At 42.3% G+C, this 19,872-nt stretch overlaps 1 protein-coding gene across 1 annotated transcript in view; it reads left to right on the top strand.

Annotated features, from left to right (window-relative positions):
- ADAMTS9 (ADAM metallopeptidase with thrombospondin type 1 motif 9) overlaps window positions 1-19,872 on the top strand; it is a gene marked incomplete at its 5' end in the record, with an annotated part of 174,170 nt that overhangs the window by 127,891 nt on the left and 26,407 nt on the right. Inside the window, one exon of the mRNA XM_082662846.1 lies at window positions 18,828-19,001. Within this exon, the coding sequence (XP_082518972.1) occupies window positions 18,828-19,001 (174 nt within the window). The remainder of the gene's footprint in view (window positions 1-18,827; window positions 19,002-19,872) is intronic.

Raw genomic sequence — 19,872 nt, 5'->3', positions numbered from 1 at the left:
AACAAGGCTTGATCCTAAGTTAATTCTCTTAAACCATTATGAGATATTGCAGCTGCTTTCTTTTTCCTTTTTTTTATGCAAATGCTAACGGCGTTGCCACTTTTCCCCCTGTTTTTATTGAGATATAATTGACATATAATGTTGTATTAACTTTAAGTGAAAACCTGGTGATTTGACATATGTGTATATTACAAAATGATTACTACAGTAAGTGTACTTAGTATTAACAGCTATGTCACAGTTACCTTTGATCACCTCACAGAGTTACAATTTTTTTTTCTTGTGGTGAGAACTTTTAAGATCTACTCTCTTCGCAACTTCCAAGTTTAATGTACAGTATTGTTAACTGTAGTCACCATGCTGTACATTACATCCCTAGGATTTATTTCTCTTACTACTGGAAGTTTGTACCTTTTGACCACCTTTACCTTTACCTTCACGTACTCTGTGCCTTCCCTCCACCTCTGGCAGCCAGCAATCTGTTCTGAGTTTGGTTTGTTTTGTTTTGTTTTCAGATTATTCCACGTATAAATGAGACCTACAGTATTTGTCTATTTATGTCACTTAGCATAATGCCCTCAGGGTCCATCCGTGTTGTCACAGATGGCAGGATTTCCTTCTTTTTAATGGCTGAATTATATTCATATTTTTTTTCTTCCTATCACATTTTCTTTATCCATTCATCCATCATTGGACACTTAGGATGTTTCCGTATTGTGGCTATTGTAAATAATGCTGCGTGAACATGGGGGTGAGTATATCTTTTCGAGTTAGTGATTTTATTTCCTTCAGGTAAACAACCAGAAGTGGAATTGCTAGATCGTATGGTAGCTCTATTTTTAAGTTTTTGGAGGAGCCTCCGGTCTGTTTTCCAGAGTGGCTGCACCAACTTATATCCCCAACAGTACATAAGTGTTCTGTTAGCAAGGATATTGCTAACATTTGTTGTTTCTTGTCTTTTTGGTAATAGTCATTCCAACAGGTGTGAGGTGATATCTCGTTGTGGTTTTGATTTACATTCCCCTGATGATTAGTCATGTTGAGCACCTTTTCATATATCTGTTGGCCATTTGTACGTTTTTTTTTTTTGAGAAATGGCTATTCAGGTCCTTTGCCCATTTTTAGTTTGATGTAGTCCGACTTGTTTATTTTTGATTTTGCTGCCTTTGGTTTGGTGTCAGATCCAAAAACTCATTGCCAAGACTGATGTCAAGGAGCTTGCCCCTGTGTATAGGACTTTTGTGGTCAGGTTTTACGTACCAGTCTTTAATCCATTTTGAGTTAATTTGGGGTATGGTCTAAGATTGGAGTCCAGTTTCATTCTTTTGCATGTGGTGCTTTGGGTAGTATGGGCCTTGTGTGTGTGTGTGTGTGTGTGTGTGTGTGTGTGTGTGTGTTTCCCCCCTTAAAAAAAGTAAATTAGGACTCTAATTAAATAGGTTAAAGCTACAAATGAAAGAGAATGCATTTTTTTTCCTTTTTTTAACATCTTTATTGGAGTATAATTGCCTTACAATGGTGTGTTAGTTTCTGCTTTATAAGGAAGTGAATCAGCTATACATATACATATATCCCCATATCCCCTCCCTCTTGCATCTCCCTCCCACCCTCCCTATCCCACCCCTCTAAGTGGTCACAAAGCACCGGGCTGATCTCCCTGTGCTATGCGGCTGCTTCCCACTAGCTATCTATTTTACGTTTGGTAGTGTATATCTGTCCATGCCACTCTCTCACTTCATCCCAGCTTACCCTTCCCCCTCCCTGTATCCTCAAGTCCATTCTCTACGTCTGCGTTCTTATTCCTGTCCTGCCCCTTGGTTCTTCAGAACCATTTTTTTTTTTTTAATTTCATATGTATGTGTTAGCACACGGTATTTGTTTTTCTCTTCCTGACTTACTTCACTCTGTATGACAGACTCTCGGTCCATCCACCTCACTACAAATAACTCAGTTTCGTTTCTTTTTTTTGCGGTACGTGGGCCTCTCACTGTTGTGGCCTCTCCTGTTGTGGAGCACAGGCTCTGGATGTGCAGGCTCAGCAGCCATGGCTCATGGGCCCAGCCACTCTGCGGCATATGGGATCTTTCCGGACCGGGGCACGAACCCGTGTCGCCTGCATCAGCAGGCAGACTGTCAACCACTGCACCACCAGGGAAGCCCTCGTTTCTTTTTATGGCTGAGTAATATTCCATTGTATATACGTGCCACATCTTGTTTATCCATTCATCAGTCGATGGACACTTAGGTTGCTTCCTTGTCTTGGCTATTGTAAATAGAGCTGCAGTGAACATTGTGGTACATGACTCTTTTTGAATTATGGTTTTCTCAGGGTATATGCCCAGTAGTGGGATTGCTGGGTCGTATGGTAGTTCTATTTTTAGTTTTTTAAGGAACCTCCATACTGTTCTCCATAGTGGCTGTATCAATTTACATTCCCACCAACAGTGCAAGAGGGTTCCCTTTTCTCCACACCCTCTCCAGCATTTATTCTTTGTAGATTTTTTGATGATGGCCATTCTGGCTGGTGTGAGGTGATACCTCATTGTGGTTTTGATTTGTGTTTCTCTAATGATTAGTGATGTTGAGGATCCTTTCATGTGTTTGTTGGCAATCCATATATCTTCTTTGGAGAAATGTCTGTTTAGGTCTTCTGCCCATTTTTGGATTGGTTGTTTGTTTTTTTGATATTGAACTGCATGAGCTGCTTGTAAATTTTGGAGATTAATCCTTTGTCAGTTGCTTCATTTGCAAATATTTTCTCCCATTCTGAGGGGTGTCTTTTCGTCTTGTTTATGGTTTCCTTTGCTGTGCAAAAACATTTAAGTTCCATTAGGTCCCATTTGTTTATTTTTGTTTTTATTTCCATTCTCTAGGAGGTGGGTCAAAAAGGATCTTGCTGTGATTTGTGTCATAGAGCGTTCTGCCTATGTTTTCCTCTAAGAGTTTTATAGTGTCTGGCCTTACTTTTAGGTCTTAAATCCATTTTGAGTTTATTTTTGTGTATGGTGTTAGTGAGTGTCCTAATTTCATTCTTTCACATGTAGCTGTCCACTTCTCCCAGCACCACATTGAAGAGGCTGTCTTTTCTCCATTGTATATCCTTGCCTCCTTTATCAAAAGTAAGGTGACCATACGTGCGTGGGTTTCTCTCTGGGCTTTCTATCCTGTTCCATTGATCTATATTTCTGTTTTTGTGCCAGTACCATACTTTCTTGATTACTGTAGCGTTGTAGTATAGTCTGAAGTCAAGGAGCCTGATTCCTCCAGCTCCGTTTTTCTTTCTCAAGATTGCTTTGGCTATTCGGGGTCTTTTGTGTTTCCATACAAATTGTGATATTTTTCGTTCTAGTTCTGTGAAGAATGCCATTGGTAGTTTGATAGGGATTACATTGAATCTGTAAATTGCTTTGGGAAGTATAGTCATTTTCACAATGTTGATTCTTCCAATCCCAGAACATCGTATATATCTCCGTCTGTTTGTATCATCTTTAATTTCTTTCATCAGTGTCTTGTAGTTTTCTGCATACAGGTCTTTTGTCTCCTTAGGTAGGTTTATTCCTAGGTATTTTATTCTTTTTGGTGCAGTGGTAAATGGGAGAGTTTCCTTAATTTCTCTTTCATATCTTTCATCATTAGTATATAGGAAGAGATTTCTGTGCATTAATTTTATATCCTGCTACTTTACCACATTCACTGATTAGCTCTAGTAGTTTTCTGGTAGCATCTTTAGGATTCTCTATGTATAGTATCATGTCATCTGCAAACAGTGACAGCTTTACTTCTTTTCCAATTTGGATTCCTTTTATTTCTTTTTCTTCTCTGATTGCTGTCTCTAAAACTTCCAAAACTATGATGAATAATAGTGGTGAGAATGGACAACCTTGTCTTGCTCCTGATCTTAGAGGAAATGGTTTCAGTTTTTTCATCATTGAGAATGATGTTGGCTGTGGGTTTGTCATATATGGCCTTTATTTGTTGAGGTAAGTTCCCTCTATGCCTACTTTCTGGAAGGTTTTTATCATAAATGGGTTTGAATTTTGTCAAAAGTTTTTTCTGCATCTATTAAGATGATCATATGGTTTTTCTCCTTCAGTTTGTTAATATGGTTTATCACATCGATTGATTTGCGTATACTGAAGAATCCTTGCATTCCTGGGGTAAACCCCACTTGATCGTGGTGTATGATCCTTTTAATGTGCTGTTGGATTCTGTTTGCTAGAATTTTGTTGAGGATTTTTGCATCTCTGTTCATCAGTGATATTGGCCTGTAGTTTTCTTTCTTTGTGACATCTTTGTCTGGTTTTGGAATCAGGGTGATGGTGGCCTCGTAGTATGAGTTTGGGAGTGTTCCTCCCTCTGCTATATTTTGGAAGAGTTTGAGAAGGATAGGTATTAGCTCTTCTCTAAATGTTTGATAGAATTTGCCTGTGAAGCCATCTGGTCCTGGGCTTTTGTTTGTTGGAAGATTTTTTTTTTTTTTTTTTTTTTTTTTGGCGGTTACGTGGGCCTCTCACTGTTGTGACCTCTCTTGTTGCGGAGCACAGGCTCAGGACGCGCAGGCTCTGGACGCGCAGGCTCAGCAGCCATGGCTCACGGGCCTAGCCGCTCCGCGGCCTGTGGGATCTTCCCGGACCAGGGCACGAACCTGTGTCCCCTGCATTGGCAGGCGGACTCTCAACCATTGCACCACCAGGGATGCCCTGTTGGAAGATTTTTAATCACAGTCTCAATTTCAGTGCTTCTGTTTGGTCTGCTTATATTTTCTATTTCTTCCTGGTTCTGTCTCGGAAGGTTGTGCTTGTCTAATAATTTGTCCATTTCTTCGTGGCTGTCCATTTTATTGGCATATAGTTACTTGTAGTAACCTCTCATGATCCTTTGTATTTCTGCAGTGTCAGTTGTTACTTCTCCTTTTTAATTTCTAATTCTATTGATATGAGTCTTCTCCCGTTTTTTCTTGGTGAGTCTGGCTAATGGTTTATCAATTTGGTTTACCTTCTCAAAGAACCAGCTTTTAGTTTTATTGATCTTTGCTATTGTTTCCTTCATTTCTTTTTCATTTATTTCTGATCTGATATTTATGATTTCTTTCCTTTTGCTAACTTTGAGGTGTTTTTGTTCTTCTTTCTCTATTTGCTTTAGGTGTAAGGGTAGGTTGTTTATTTGAGATGTTTCTTGTTTCCTGAGGTAGGATTGTGTTGCTATAAACTTCCCTCTTAGAACTGCTTTTGCTGCATCCCATAGGTTTCGGGTTGTCGTGTTTTCCTTGTTATTTGTTTCTAGGTATTTTTTGATTTCCTCTTTGATTTTTTCAGTCATCTCTTGGTTATTAAGTAGTGTATTGTTTGGCCTCCATGTGTTTGTATTTTTTACAGATCTTTTCCTGTAGTTGATATCGAGTCTCATAGCGTTGTGGTCAGAAAAGATACTTGATACAATTTCAGTTTTCTTAAGATATGATCTATCCTGGAGAATTTTCCATTAGCACTTGAGAAGAAAGTGTATTCTGTTGTTTTTGGGTGGTATGTCCTTTAAATATCAATTAAGTCCATGTTGTTTAATGTATCATTTAAAGCTTGTGTTTCCTTATTTATTTTCATTTTGGATGATCTGTCCATTGGTGAAAGTGGGGTGTTAACATCCCTCCTGTGATTGTGTTACTGTCGATTTCCCCTTATGGCTATTAGCCTTTGCCTTATGTATTGAGGTGCTCCTATGTTGGGTGCATAAATATTTACAATTGTTATATCTTCTTCTTGGATCAATCCCTTGATCATTATGTAGTGTCCTTTTTTGTCTCTTCTAATAGTCTTTATTTTAAAGTCTATTTTGTCTGATATGAGAATTGCTACTCCAGCTTTCCTGTGATTTCCACTTGCATGGAATATCGTTTTCCATCCCCTCACTTTCAGTCTATGTGTGTCCCTAGGTCTGAAGTGGGCCTCTGTAGACAGCATGTATACGGGTTTTGTTTTTGTATCCATTTAGCCAGTCTGTGTCTTTTAGTGGGAGCGTTTAATCCATTTTCATTTAAGGTAGTCATCAGTATGTATGTTCCTATTACCATTTTCTTAATTGTTTTGAGTTTGTTATTGTAGGTCTTTTCCTTCTCTTGTGCTTCCTGTCTAGAAAAGTTCCTTTAGCATTTGTTGTAAAGCTGGTTTGGTGGTGCTGAATTCTCTTAGCTTTTGCTTGTCTGTAAAGGTTTTAATTTCTGTGTTGAATCTGAATGAGATCCTTGCTGGGTAGAGTAATCTTGGTTGTAGGTTTTTCCCTTTTATCCCTTTAAATATGTCCTGCCACTCCCTTATGGCTTGCAGAGTTTCTTCTGAAAGATCAACTGTTAACCTTATGGGGATTCCCTTCTATGTTATTTTTTGTTTTTCCCTAGCTGCTTTTAATATTTTTTCTTTGTATTTAATTTTTGATAGTTTGATTAATATGTGTCTTGGCGTGTTTCTCCTTGGATTTATCCTGTATGGGACTCTCTGCACTTCCTGGTCTTGATTAACTATTTCCTTTCCCATATTAGGGAAGTTTTCAACTATAATCTCTTCAAATATTTTCTCAGTCCCTTTCTTTTTCTCTTCTTCTTCTGGGACCCCTATAATTTGAATGTTGGTGCGTTTAATGTTGTCCCAGAGGTCTCTGAGACTATCCTCAATTCTCTTCGTTCTTTTTTCTTTATTCTGCTCTGTGGTAGTTATTTACACTATTTTATCTTCCAGTTCACTTATCTGCCTCAGTTATTCTGCCATTGATTCCTTCTAGAGAATTTTTAATTTCATTTATTGTGTTGTACATCGTTGTTTGTTTGCTCTTTAGTTCTTCAAGGTCCTTGTTAAACGTTTCTTGTATTTTCTCCATTCTATTTCCAAAATTTTGTATCGTCTTTACTGTCATTACTCTGAATTCTTTTTCAGGTAGACTGCCTATTTCCTCTTCATTTGTTTGGTCTGGTGGGTTTTTACCTTGCTCCTTCAGTCTGCTGTGTGTTTCTCTGTCTTCTCATTTTGCTTAACTTACTGTGTTTGGGAGTCTCCTTTTTGCAGGCTGCAGGTTTGTAGTTCCCGTTGTTTTTGTTGTCTGCCCCCAGTGGGTAACTTTGGTTTAGTGGGTTGTGTAGGCTTCCTGGAGGAGGGGACTGATGCCTGTGTTCTGGTGGATGAGGCTGGATCTTGTGTTTCTGGGGGCAGGACTGTGTCCAGTGGTGTGTTTTGGGGTGTTTGTGAGCTTATTATGATTTTAGGCAGCCTCTCTGCTAATGGTGGGGTTGTGTTCCTGTCTTGCTAGTTGTTTGGCATAGGGTGTCCAGCACTGTAGCTTGCTGGTCGCTGAGTGGAGCTGGGTCTTAGCGTTGAGATGGAGATCTCTGGGAGAGCTTTCACCATTTGATATTATGTGGATCCAAGAGGTCTCTGGTGGACCAGTGTCCTGAACTCAGCTCTCCCACCTCAGAGGCACAGGCCTGACACCTGGCCGGAGCACGAAGACCCTGTCAGGCACATTGCTCAGAAGAAAAGGAAGAAATTAATTAATTAATTAATTAAAGTTATTAAAATAAAAAAAAATTAAAAATAAAATTTTTAAAGTAATAAAACAGAGGAAAAAGAAAGAAAGGAAAAGAAAAGAAAGAAAAAAGAAAGGAAGGAAGGAAAGGGCAACCAAACCAAAAAACAAACCCACCAATGATAACAAGCACTAAAAAGTATACCAAAAAAAAACAGACAGACAGAAACCTAGGACAAATGGTAAAAGCAAAGCTATACAGGCAAAATCACACAAAGAAGCATACACATACACACTCAAAAAAAGAGAAAAAGGAAAAAAACATATATATATATATATATACACACACACATATATAAAGGAAGAGAGCAACCAAATCAATAAAGAAATCTACTAGTGATAACAAGCTCTAAATACTAAACTAAGATAAACATAAAACCAGAAACAAATTAGATGCAGAAGGAAAACCCCAAATCTACAGTTGCTCCCAAAATCCACTGCCTCAATTTTGGGATGATTCGTTGTCTGTTCATGAATTCCACAGACGCAGGGTACAGCAAGTTGATTTTGGAGATTTAATCCGCTGCTCCTGAGGCTGCTGGGAGAGATCTCCCTTTCTTTTCTTTGTTCGCACAGCTCCTGGGGTTCAGCTTTGGATTTGGCCCCGCCTCTGCGTGTAGGCCACCTGAGGGCGTCTGTCTTCGCTCAGACAGGACAGGGTTAAAGGAGCCGCTGATTCGGGGGCTCTGGCTCACTCAGGCCGGGGGGAGGGAGGGTCACGGAGTGCGGGGCGAGCCTGCGGCGGCAGAGGCCGGCGTGACGTTGCACCAGCCTGAGGCGCGCCATGCGTTCTCCCGGGGGAGTTGTCCCTGGATCACGGGACCCTGGCAGTGGTGGGCTGCACAGGCTTCCCGGAAGGGGGGTGTGGATAGTGCCCTGTGCTCGCACACAGGCTTGCCTTAGCGTCTCATGCCCATCTCTGGAGTCCGTGCTGGTAGCCGCGGCTCGCGCCTGTCTCTGGAGCTCGATTAGGCGGTGCTCTGAATCCCCTCTCCTCACGCACCCTGGTCTCTTGTCTCTTACGCAGGTCCAGACTTTTCCCTGGGCTCCCTCCCAGCTAGCTGTGGTGCACTAGCCCCCTGCAGGCTGTGTTCACGCAGCCAACCCCAGTGCTTTCCCTGGGATCTGACCTCCAAAGACGGAGACTCAGTATGGACCTTTTAACAATATTAATTCTTCCAGTCTATGAGCACAGAAGATCTTTTCATTTATTTCGGTCTTCTTCAGTTTCTTTTATCAGTGTCTTGTAGTTTTCGATGTACAGATCTCTCACCTCCTTGGTTAAATTTATTCCTAGGTATTTTATTCTTTCTGATGCAGTTTTAAATGGGGTTTGTTTTCTTGCAACTGCATTCTTAACCCTTGTAGGTATTCAGCCTTCCAGCTCTGTTCTTCCCTCTCCTTCACCCTCCTGATGGATTAGTTCCATTATTTTCAGTCATCTCTTTTCTTTAGGACTCTCACCCTCTCTGTCTACTCAATTTTTTTTTTTTTTTTGCTCATTTTCCTTCTAAAGTTTGGTGGGTTTTTTTTTGTTTTTACTTCCACCAGACTGTGGCAGGGAGGAATCGCTAAAGCAGTTACATTTCAGATTAATTGTACTTGAGCCACACGAGTTACTGGGAACCCCCAGAGGCCGTAGAATTTTACAGACGTGGTTCATGTACCAGCAGTGCCACATTTCAGCTGTGAGACTTAGAACAAGGATGCTTTATTTTCGGAACTGTGAGTTTGCCATTGGTCAAGTGGGAATAATAAGTGTGCAAAGCTGTTCTGAGAAAATTAGAAATAATCGAGTGGTTTGGGGATTGACAGAGTCAGATAGAGAAGGAAGAAGAGGTGTCTTCATCCCTCTCCGCCTGTGTGTTACCACTTGATTCTCTTTGTAATTCTTGCTTCAGACCTACCACTGCCTGCCCCCTCCCTCTCCCTCTCCATCTTCATGTAGTGCCAAACTCAACCCTGTGTGACTGCTCCAAGGAGCACAAAGTAAGGGAGTGTTCAGAAGTGAATCTCAGCTGACAGCTCATGCTTTAGCCAACTTCTAAAAATGCTAGTGCCATTTGGGAAAATGCAAGCTCCATTGACAATTCCTTCTGAATCCCAAAGACTAGAAACCTTGCCAGATATGCACTGAGGAAATCCTCCTCTCTGATCATCTGAAATGTGCCTAGAAATTTACACCTTTGTCTGTGCCATGCAGATCGATCTTTCTAAATCCTTCCTCACATATTGCTCTCAAGCTCTGTATAAGAACAGGAGACCTACTAAGATAGCCTGACCTGTGGCTAAATTTAGAAGTTGACCAGAGGGGAGCAGCAAGAAAAGTGGATCAGATAGTTGCCCTCCTGCCAACATGCTTTCTCATCTGCCTGAACCCGAAGTGGAGAGTTTGAGGCCAGTGGACCTGGGTGGTGAGGGAGGTTGGAGGACTGTGGGAGGCCCTCACGTGACACTGCATTGGCCAGAGGGAGGTGCAGGGCAGCCGGATGGGGGAGGGAGAAGCCCCATTAGAACCCGTTGTTCCTCATTTGCAAAGCGTGCTGGTAGTCCTCTCTTCAAACGTCCCCACATCCACAAGGCTTCGAGGGAATGTTGCTAGCAGCTGGGCAACCATCTTCAGATTTGCCCCTGGTCCTGTTTGCCTACAGCAGTCCTGGTTTATGCATGGAGTAGGCCTAGTGTAATTATCAATTGCCCCCACTTCCATGATCAAAAGCGTCCTTGTTAAACAGTACATTGGGTGGTCACTTGATAGTACAGCACCCTTCAGGCTCCCCTTAATCAGCCTTCACCTCCATTCTGGCTCTCACCTCCTCTGTACCCACTCCACTCTGCTACTATTTCACCTGATATGCACTTTGTGCATGCACATGTCTTGACTTTCTTCCCCTCGTTGAGCTGACGTCAGTAGGATGCCAGGGCGGTCTCAGAGCCCAGTGAATCGGATGCTGGAGACTCCCACCCCACCCCATTATGGGAGGTTTTCTTCTTCTTAGCCATTCTTTACAACTAACTCAGAACTGTTGCTTGCTTTTTGAGTGTGCATTTTTCCCTTTTGCTTCCCCCTTGGACACTATTAAAAACCCACCTGTTTGTTGGCAAGATGTATTTCACACCAGGCACATAGCACATGGCACCCTCCTCTTCATGAGAAATAATCCAAGTGTCCACCTTGAGAAGCACGAGTTCCACATACCCACAGTAGCATGATCATCAGGGATGTCATACACAGTCACACAGGTTGTACACTGCACAACCCCAGGGGTACCATTCCCATAGGCTACAATGTGAGGGACATCCTCTAGAGTTATACAGTGCAGTGGCCCTGATACTATGATAATAAAAAGAATACATCTCGTTGTTTATTAAGCTATGGATCAAGCACTATGTTGAATATTTTTATATGGAGGACCTCATTTAACCTTTCCATAACTCTCTGATGTCGTAATTAAATTTTTATCCTCATTTAAAGTTGAGGTAGCTTGAGGCTTAGCTAGGTTAATTCACCCAGGTTCACAGAATCACTAGGTAATAAGGCTGGGATTTGAAGCCCAGCAGCCTGACCTCTGGAACACACGCTCTGAACCTTTATATTCCACTGCTTCCCATGTCGACATGCACCTAAGGTGCATTTTTCTATTTTTTTTTTTTTATTTTTTTATTTTTTTTTATTTTGCGGTATGCGGGCCTCTCACTGCCGTGGCCTCTCCCGTCGCGGAGCACAGGCTCCGGACGCGCAGGCCCAGCGGCCACGGCTCACGGGCCCAGCCGCTCCACAGCACGTGGGATCCTCCCAGACCGGGGCACGAACCCGGGTCCCCTGCATCGGCAGGCGGACTCCCAACCACTGCGCCACCAGGGAAGCCCCCATTTTTCTATTTTTATTGGCTTGGCCAGACTGTTTCAGCAGAGTTGGCATCAAAGTATAATTCTCTGTACTGGTGACTACCTCCACCCACTTCCGAATATGAAATTCTTGGTCTAGTTGGTTGACGATCAGACCTTAAGCCATGAGGTTGGTGGGGAGTCTTGGTGGAGTACTGCAGAGGACCTTTTTTGTTCACTGAGGGGCCTGTTGACTGTGCAGGGGAAGGAGCATCAGTGTTCATTCATGATATCATAAGATAGAGCCTGGACTTTCAGACGCAGAGAAAAATTATTAGAGAAGCGGAAGATGCTCCTTCCAGACATTCCTGTCCCATTTGTTTATGCCCTAAAAGCAGAGTGTTGTAAACAAAAGACCATTCAGTGTGTGGCTCTGGCAAATTGACCTCAAATCTCTGGGCTCCAGTTAGCTCATCTGCAAAATGGGAATTGTATGGCAGACTTTGCTGAATGTCATAGTGAGGATTAAGTGGGATTAAGTGAGGGATTCAGTGCAGTGCCTAGTATATTTTAGGCCTTCCATAAATGGTAGTTCTCTTTGGTACAGTGGACCCCTGATGGAGGATTCAGATGATGACCAGCACTTCAGCTTATCCACGTATCACAATGTTGGGCTTTTAAGATCACCCGCCAACTTTGGGCTAGTTATTTAGCTTTTCACTGCTCAGTTTTACTCACTTTAGAATTATTATGCTCATGAGACTGAGTTTAAAAAAATACATGACCTTTTAATTCTTTTGAAAACTACTATCATAAAAAACTTATTGATAGTATTATAATCTGACTATGAATTTACTTATAGCTGCAGAGGTTTTTTCGTCCAACTTGAATTGTGAGTATGTACGTTATGCATCTCTTTCTTTTAAGGAGTAAGTCTCCCAGTTCTTGCAAATACTCTTTTTTTACCTTTACCCAGAATACTCTCTTTCCTCCCTGGTACCTCTGTGTCACAAAGTGGCTGCCCTGAACCTTCCCTCACATCAGTGACTCTTGCTCATCCTTCAGGCCTGAATCAAGATGTCACATCCTTTCAGAAGCCCTTGAAAAATCACACCTCCCCTCAAATGACTGAGTCAGATGGCCCTCCCCTCAGCTCTATCACTCTGAAAATACTCTGCTTCAGCAGCTAGCACTCTGAATTGTTGTAGCCTGTTTTTCTTGTCTAGGTTATCAGCTGTTGGAGGTCAGAAAGCTTGTTCACCAGAGTTTTCCCCAGCATTTAGCACAGTACCTACAGCATTGAAGACACTTGGTGAATGAATGAATTTATGAATGAATGGAGGGACAAAATAATGGGTGGAGAGAGGGAAGGAAGGAAGGAAGGAGAGAGGGAGGGAGGGAGGGAAGGAAAAAGCAAGGCATTACAGAACAAAGCCTGCTAATTGATGGTCTTTCTTCTTTAACTATTTAGAATCACAGCACTCTACAATGTCTTTTAGAACAAACTGTTTTTCCAGTACGAACAGCTGTTTTACTTTATTGTCACATTGCCGTGGACAAGCTATGGCCTTTGTAGAACTGCCCACCCCATGGCTCTTTGACCCAGTGCAGGGACTTGGACCCCTCTAATACGTATTTGGATTCTAAAAACTTTTATTGAGATCAGCTGTAGAATGATTCCCAAGTTCATCTTCTTAGCACAGAAAAATTAGTAATGAGCTTCAGGTCAATTGGTTACAAAGATTTTATGAAGTTTACAGTAGGGGGTGATTGGGTTTTGATGTGTGAACAAGGGCCAGCTATTAACTCTTTATCACTCATTCCCTCATTAATTTATTCAACAAATCTTTGTCGAGCACCTGCAAAGTGCCAGGCACTAGGCATTAGGGATGCAATAGAAAATGTGCAATTGCTGTGGTGGGATTGATGATCAAGTGAGAGAGACAGAAGACAAGCAAACGCATGTGTTGTATGGAATTGCCAATTGTGAAAAGTGCTGTGATGGAAAACAACAACAAGGTGCTGAGATAGAGACAGAGCATGATAGGCTAGTCCCACCTTCTCTAGGGTGCTTGGTGATAAAGGGCAAAAGGAGGTGATTCTAGGTAGAAGGGAGAGGGAGGACAGAGCCCAGCATGTTTGTGGACAAAAGCACAGCACGTTGGGAGCAGAGTCAGCAAAAGGACCGGAAGGCTGAAATGAGGTTGGACCTGCCGGAGCACCCAGGTTATGACGTGTTCTGTAAGCCAGGGCAAGAGTTTGGATTTTCTCCTAAGCAGCGTGAGACGTTTACAAGGCCCTCTGTGACCTGGCCTCTGCCCACCTTCTGAAATCCCCATCTCAAACCGAAGGCTCTGAGGACCCCCAACTGCTGTCATCATTTCCCTGCCCCACCTCCCCGTGACATCCACCTCCAGCCACGCATGCTGAGCCCCCCCTGAGAGTGCCCCCCATTTCCCGTGTGCCAAGTTACCTCGGCTTCTCCTTTTCCACCGCTGCCCGCGCACCGCTTTCAGCGTTGTGGGGATTCCCACCCCCGGTCCTTCCTCTTTTCTCGCTGTCACAGCTGCAGATACCCTGATGGCTTCCACCTCCATTACACTCTCTGTTACGAAGCTCATACCTGCTCACAACAGCCATACAAGGCGGCCCTGAGTGCTAAACCCCAGGGGTCACCAGTTAGCCGACTGTCTTGACACATGAACCCCCAGCTGGGAGGAACAGCCACCCCGGGTGTCATAAGAGAGAGAGAGAAGGTGAGTAGGAAGATGTCAGGGCTGTAACCCCATGCCCAGCATAGAACTTGGCCCATTGCAAATAGGCAGACCTCGTTTTATTGTACTTCACTTTAGTGCACTTTGCAGGTACTGTGGGTTTTGTTTTGTTTTTTTTACAAATTGAAGGTTTGTGGCAACTCTGCGTTGAACAGGTCTGTTGCTGCCATTTTTTCCAACAACATTTCCTCACTTTGTGTCACCTTTTGGTAATTCTCGCAATATTTCCGTTTTTCTCTACTATATTTGTTATGGTGACCTGTGATCAGTGATCTTTGACGTCTCTGCTAGGACTTGCTGAAGGCTAAGGTGATGGTTAGCTTTTTTTAGCAAGAAAGTATTTTAAATTATGTACATTTTTTTAGACATGCTATTGCATAGTAGATTATAGCGTAAATATAATTTTTATATGCCTTGGAAAACCAGGCGATTCACGTGACTCGCTTTATTGCGATATTCCCTTTATTGCGGTGGTCTGGAACCAAACCCACGGTGTCTCTGAGGTGTGCTTGTATGGGTTGAATGAGTGAATGACTTTAAAGTTACAAAGTGTCTCCACAGTATTATTTCTGCCTTTTTCCCTTGCAAGTATACTATTTTGGGGCAAAGATGTCCAAACTCCACATACCTGACTTTTAAAATGAACCCATTGGTAATTTGAAGGTTGCTTTTTCTTTTTTTAATTTAAAGCAATGTTAGATAAATTGATTTGCGCTTCCTGTTCCTTTTAGCCAAAGACTCTGTGTAGCACTTCCAGAACGCTATGCTGTCAGGCTCCCCATTTGTTCTTTGACTTGGTTGTCCGCACACTCTCCGACAATGGTAGCCTGGCTCTAGTAAGGACGCAACACATTCTTTCATCCGTGGAGAAAATCAGCAACCTTAAAGGTTGAGCAGGTGAATATGAAGAATGATTTTCTTCCCTCCATGGTTAGTGCATCTCACCAAAACAATGTAAAGCAACTTGGTTGCAGTCTTTAAGGAAAGACAGTTTCTACCCATTGCATTAAGTGACCCTTTTTAGACCATTACCCTGTGGCCAACCAACCTAGCTAAAGAAAATATTTTATTTTAGATCTTCCTCACCCTCAAATTTAAAAAGTTATTTTCCCCTGTTAGTTTTAGCACATTTACAGGCACATGTAGCCCGTGGGACAATGGGTAAGTTACCCAAGTTAACCCAGGGCTGTGATATTTGCTTTCTGAATTACAGGTGTGCTGAATTTCAGAGATGCTGGTGGTGTGACTTCCATACTTGGTATAGTTTTTTTCTAAAATCTGTAATGAAATTGGAGAAAAATCTTTTGTAAATTAAAAGAAGCTTAGTTGAGCTTCTCCAGCTGTTTCTCAGAACACTCCAGATCATATTCCAGGACGGAGGAAGGAGCCGTAAATCCTGGGTGGGTGGGAGAAGTGATATTACTGAAAGCTGATAAAATCCTATAGTATGGGCTGGATTTGCTTTGTGATTACCCAGCCCCTGTGCTCTGGTTAGGATTTAAAACTCCAGGAGAAAAGCCATGCTAAGTGATTTTCAAAGCTGCTATTGACTCATTCCAAACCACTGGGCAAGTCACTTATTTACTTAGTTTAATTTTTCTAAAAGTTATATTCAAAGTAAGGCTTCCCAACGCCCTTTGCCACCGCTGGCAAAATAGTTTTTATGGTAGTTAACTATTATTTAAGACCAAGGGAAAAACACCTAACAAGCAGAAAGTATTTAGTAATCCTTGCTTTCTGCTCTAAACTGTTACTTATTGCTACAGATTAAAGCCCTAAGGATTAGTGAAAATGAAAGAGGACACTGGAAGGTTTAGTCCAGGTAGGCTGCTCAATAATCATGATCTTCTCTGAATCACCTAAGTCCTGATTTTCTAAGGAATTACTTTTTCTATGGGGAGTTAAGTATGTCTTCTGCATAGATCTACACATCACAGATTAACCATTGTTTTGTTTTGTAACATTCAGGGCCTCATTTGGCTTTTTTTAATGAAGAAACAAAAACATTATTCCTTCACGATGGTTCCCAGCATCCTCCAGGGGAAGAGAAACCCCCAGAACTGCTGAGTCAGAGCTGAGCTAGGCACTGAGCTCAGCCAGCCTCCTGCACTGGTGGGAAGGGATCTGCTCCTCTGTGCTCATCTCACACTGTTTTCTGTTCATATTTGTGCCCCACAAAAATTATAAATGGTTCCATACTCTAGATGTAGAGATTCGCTTCCAAGCAGCAGAAGTTTTGAATTAAGTTTGCAAACGATAAGGATACAACCACAGGTTTACAATACCAGGACACAACCACATACATATCCCTACTACTTTCTGAAAGAACAAAGCATCTCACAAAAGACATGGTTATACCAGATGACCCAGCATTTCCACTCCTAAGGATATACCCGAAAGAATTGAAATCAGATGTTCAAATTTGCATATGAACGTGCATAGCAGCGCTCTTCATAATAGCCAAAAGATGGCAACAAACCCAAATGTCCATTAACATTTGAATAAACAAAATGTGGTATATTCATACAATGGAGTGTTCAGCCATGAAAAGGAGTGAAGTACTGATCCAATGTGGCAAGACCTTGAAAGCATTATGCTAAATGAAAGAACCCAGACACCAAAGGCCACAGACTGGATGATTCCATTTCTATGAAATACCCAGAACAGGCAAATCATAGAGACAGAAAGCAGATCGGTGGTTGCCACAGACTGGGAGGAAGGGGAAATGGGGAGTGACTGCTTCATGGGTACAGGGTTCCCTTTTGGGGTGATGAAAATGTTCTGGAACTAGATAGTGATGACGATTGCACAACATGACCAGTGACTACACTCCGCTGAATTGTACACTTCAAAATGGTTAAAATGGTGAATTTTATGTTACGTGTATTTTGCTACCAAAAAAAAAAAAAAAGGAAAGAAAAGAAAGAAAGAAAAAGAAAGGCAAGAAGTATATCAGGAAAGACATTTCTGAGTCAAGCTGGAATCCAAAGTCAAATGCCTTTGGGATGCTTTGGGTAATAAAAGAGAAGCAGGCTTGTGAGAGACAAAAAAAGAGGTGGGGTCTAAGGCCCTCCCTAAAAAGACTAGAAGGAAAACGTTTAAGAGACATTATGTGAACAACAATGACAGCTCACAGGAGTTGGATAAGGCCCAGGGGCAACAGAGTTTGTAATCCCTGGTTAAAGGAAACCTAAGCTGTCCTTGACACAGGTTGGTTACAGTGAGTTTCCTATGTAATCTGGAGTCTTGAAATGTTGGGTGACGCAGGTGCTTCAGATAGGACAGGCTTTGGGAGAACTTTAACAACACAGATAACTAAGGTAAAACCTCTACAGTGGGGTTTTCTGTTGGTGAAAGCAAAAAAGATAAGAAATTTGTGGTCAGCACAGAGATCATCCTAGAATGAAACATACCACTTGCTCTATTTTCTCCACTTGGTTTATGGGAATAAAAAATATCTATGCCATTCACCTGACAAAGAGATGGATAACCAGGAATCAGTTCTTTAGGCTAAGTCCCAGTTTATTCATCTGAAAAGGAGAAATTATAGTAATGGCTAAATCTTGCTGCCTAGCTGTCTACATCTTTAACGTCTGTCTTTGCTACTAAAACACAGCTCCTCTCTGAGGGCAGGGTTTGTGCTATTTGTGTCTGCTCCTGTTCATCCAGACCCATCACAGGGCCTGACACGTCTTAGGAACTTGGTGAATATTGGCCAGATGATCAAGGGGTGAGAGCAGTTCCCCCTGGAGAAGAAAAGGCTACAGGGGCCACAGGAAATCTCTCCTCAAGTCCCTGAAGGGGGTTATTTGTGAGGAACAAAATTTGTTCTGTATGCTCCCTTGGAATCGACAAGTAGGACAACAGGCTGGATTTGGCTAAGAGACAGGCTTAGTTCCATGTTATAAGATGAAATGGGCCACCTGGACAGGGAATAACTTCCCTGACTCTAGAGGTATTTTGACACCCTTTGGCCATAAGTTTTAAAGAGATTCAGCGTTTGTTTGAATGGGTGAAGTAGTCAGGCCTTAAGGTCCTTTTCCAAACCTGAAATTCATTCATTCACACTTTCACGGCTTCATTCAGACAGCCACTTACTGAATGCTGATCGCTATGACAGGAACAGTGTTGTTGTTACCGAGTTCAAGTTCATGCTGCTCACTGCATGACAGGCCACTTAGTCGAGAGATAAGGTGTTGGGGCAAGGAATAGCAATTTTATTCAGAAAGCCAGCAGCAGACGGAGAAGTTGGTGGACTAGTGTCCCAAAGAACCATCTTACCAGGGTTAGAATTCAGGCTTCTTTTATACTTATACTTTAAAGGCCAGAGCCTTGAGAATAGGCTGTCCTGTTCATTTCAGGCTGTAGGCAACATTCTTTTACAAAAGGTGCAGAGCCAGCACGACTAAGCACAGGCAACAGAAAACAAGGGTTAGAGCTAAAGGAATAAATCCAATATGTAGTCAGCCTTGTTCTTCTATGTTACACTGTTAAGTAATGGGGGTAAAATAATGAGTTCTCTAGTAATGCGTACCCTCAGAGATCTCACAGTCTTAAAGAGTATATAGGAAGGAAAATAAATCATCATGGTAACAGGATGTAAGAAATCATCTGTTATCTTGCCATGTCACCACCTGTTTTGTCTGTCTTTAACAGTGCACCAAGACTTGTGGGAAAGGCTCCAGGTACCGCAAGGTGGTGTGTGTGGGTGAGGACAAAGGTGACGAGGTCCACGGCATGCACTGTGACATGAGCACACGGCCTGTGGATCGCGAGAGCTGTGGCTTGCAGCCCTGCGAGTATGTCTGGATCACAGGAGAATGGTCAGAGGTACAGTCCTGGGGATTCTGGATCTGCCTTCAGGTCAGCGATGGCCTGAGGGCAACAGAGTGATGAGGGCAGGAATGTGGGAGACTCACACCCACCTGCCAGTTCTATCCCTGAGAACTGGGAGCCCTCAAACAAGTCCCTCAGCCCTCCTGGGCCAGAGTCCTACAGGTGCAGAGTGGGGGGGGGGGTGCATAAGATGGTATCTACGCTCCTCTCAACTCTACGTCCTGTGATTCCCTTTAATGTCCTAATAGTATGATTAGAAATGAATTCTTACAGACACTGCAAATTCATATGTTTCCTGTAGGTGCCTGAAGAAAGTTAAGTATGACACAAAAATGTCTTAGCATCAGGGAGGCAATAGGGAATGGTGGGGACTGTGACTAACTAGCACATGATGTGTAAGGGGAACAGGTTCTTTTCCACTCCAACAGAGGCCATGCAGAAATGTGGGTCCATTGTAACCAAACCTGATGTTTCAAGAGAGGACAAAACTTTGGACTTTTCTGTGCTATCTCCTGATCTTAAAATGTGGACTCAGATTATTTATTTAAAACACTGTGTGGGTCAAACCAAACACGTTTGTGGGCCAGACGTTGGTTGCCCATTTAACAACCTCTGATCCAGAGGAATGAAATCGTTTTCCATAATATCCAAGGAATCTCAAGTGTCTGTTTTTCCTTATCTCCTCCCATACACAATGCCTACCTAGATGCTTTTTATTATTCATAAACCAATAGTAACAGTCACACGATTATATTTTCAAACCTCATGATACTTTCAAATACTGAAAGACCTGTAACATCAACACTAGTTGTCATTTGCCCCAGAGAATTTAGAGATGTGAAAGGGACGTATCTGGGCTCATAGC

The sequence above is a fragment of the Grampus griseus genome, assembly GCF_964374135.1.
Source record: "Grampus griseus genome assembly, chromosome: 10".
Taxonomy (NCBI): Eukaryota; Metazoa; Chordata; class Mammalia; order Artiodactyla; family Delphinidae; genus Grampus; species Grampus griseus.
The sequence above is the reverse complement of the archived record's forward strand: the minus strand, read 5'-3'. Positions and strand labels throughout refer to the sequence as shown.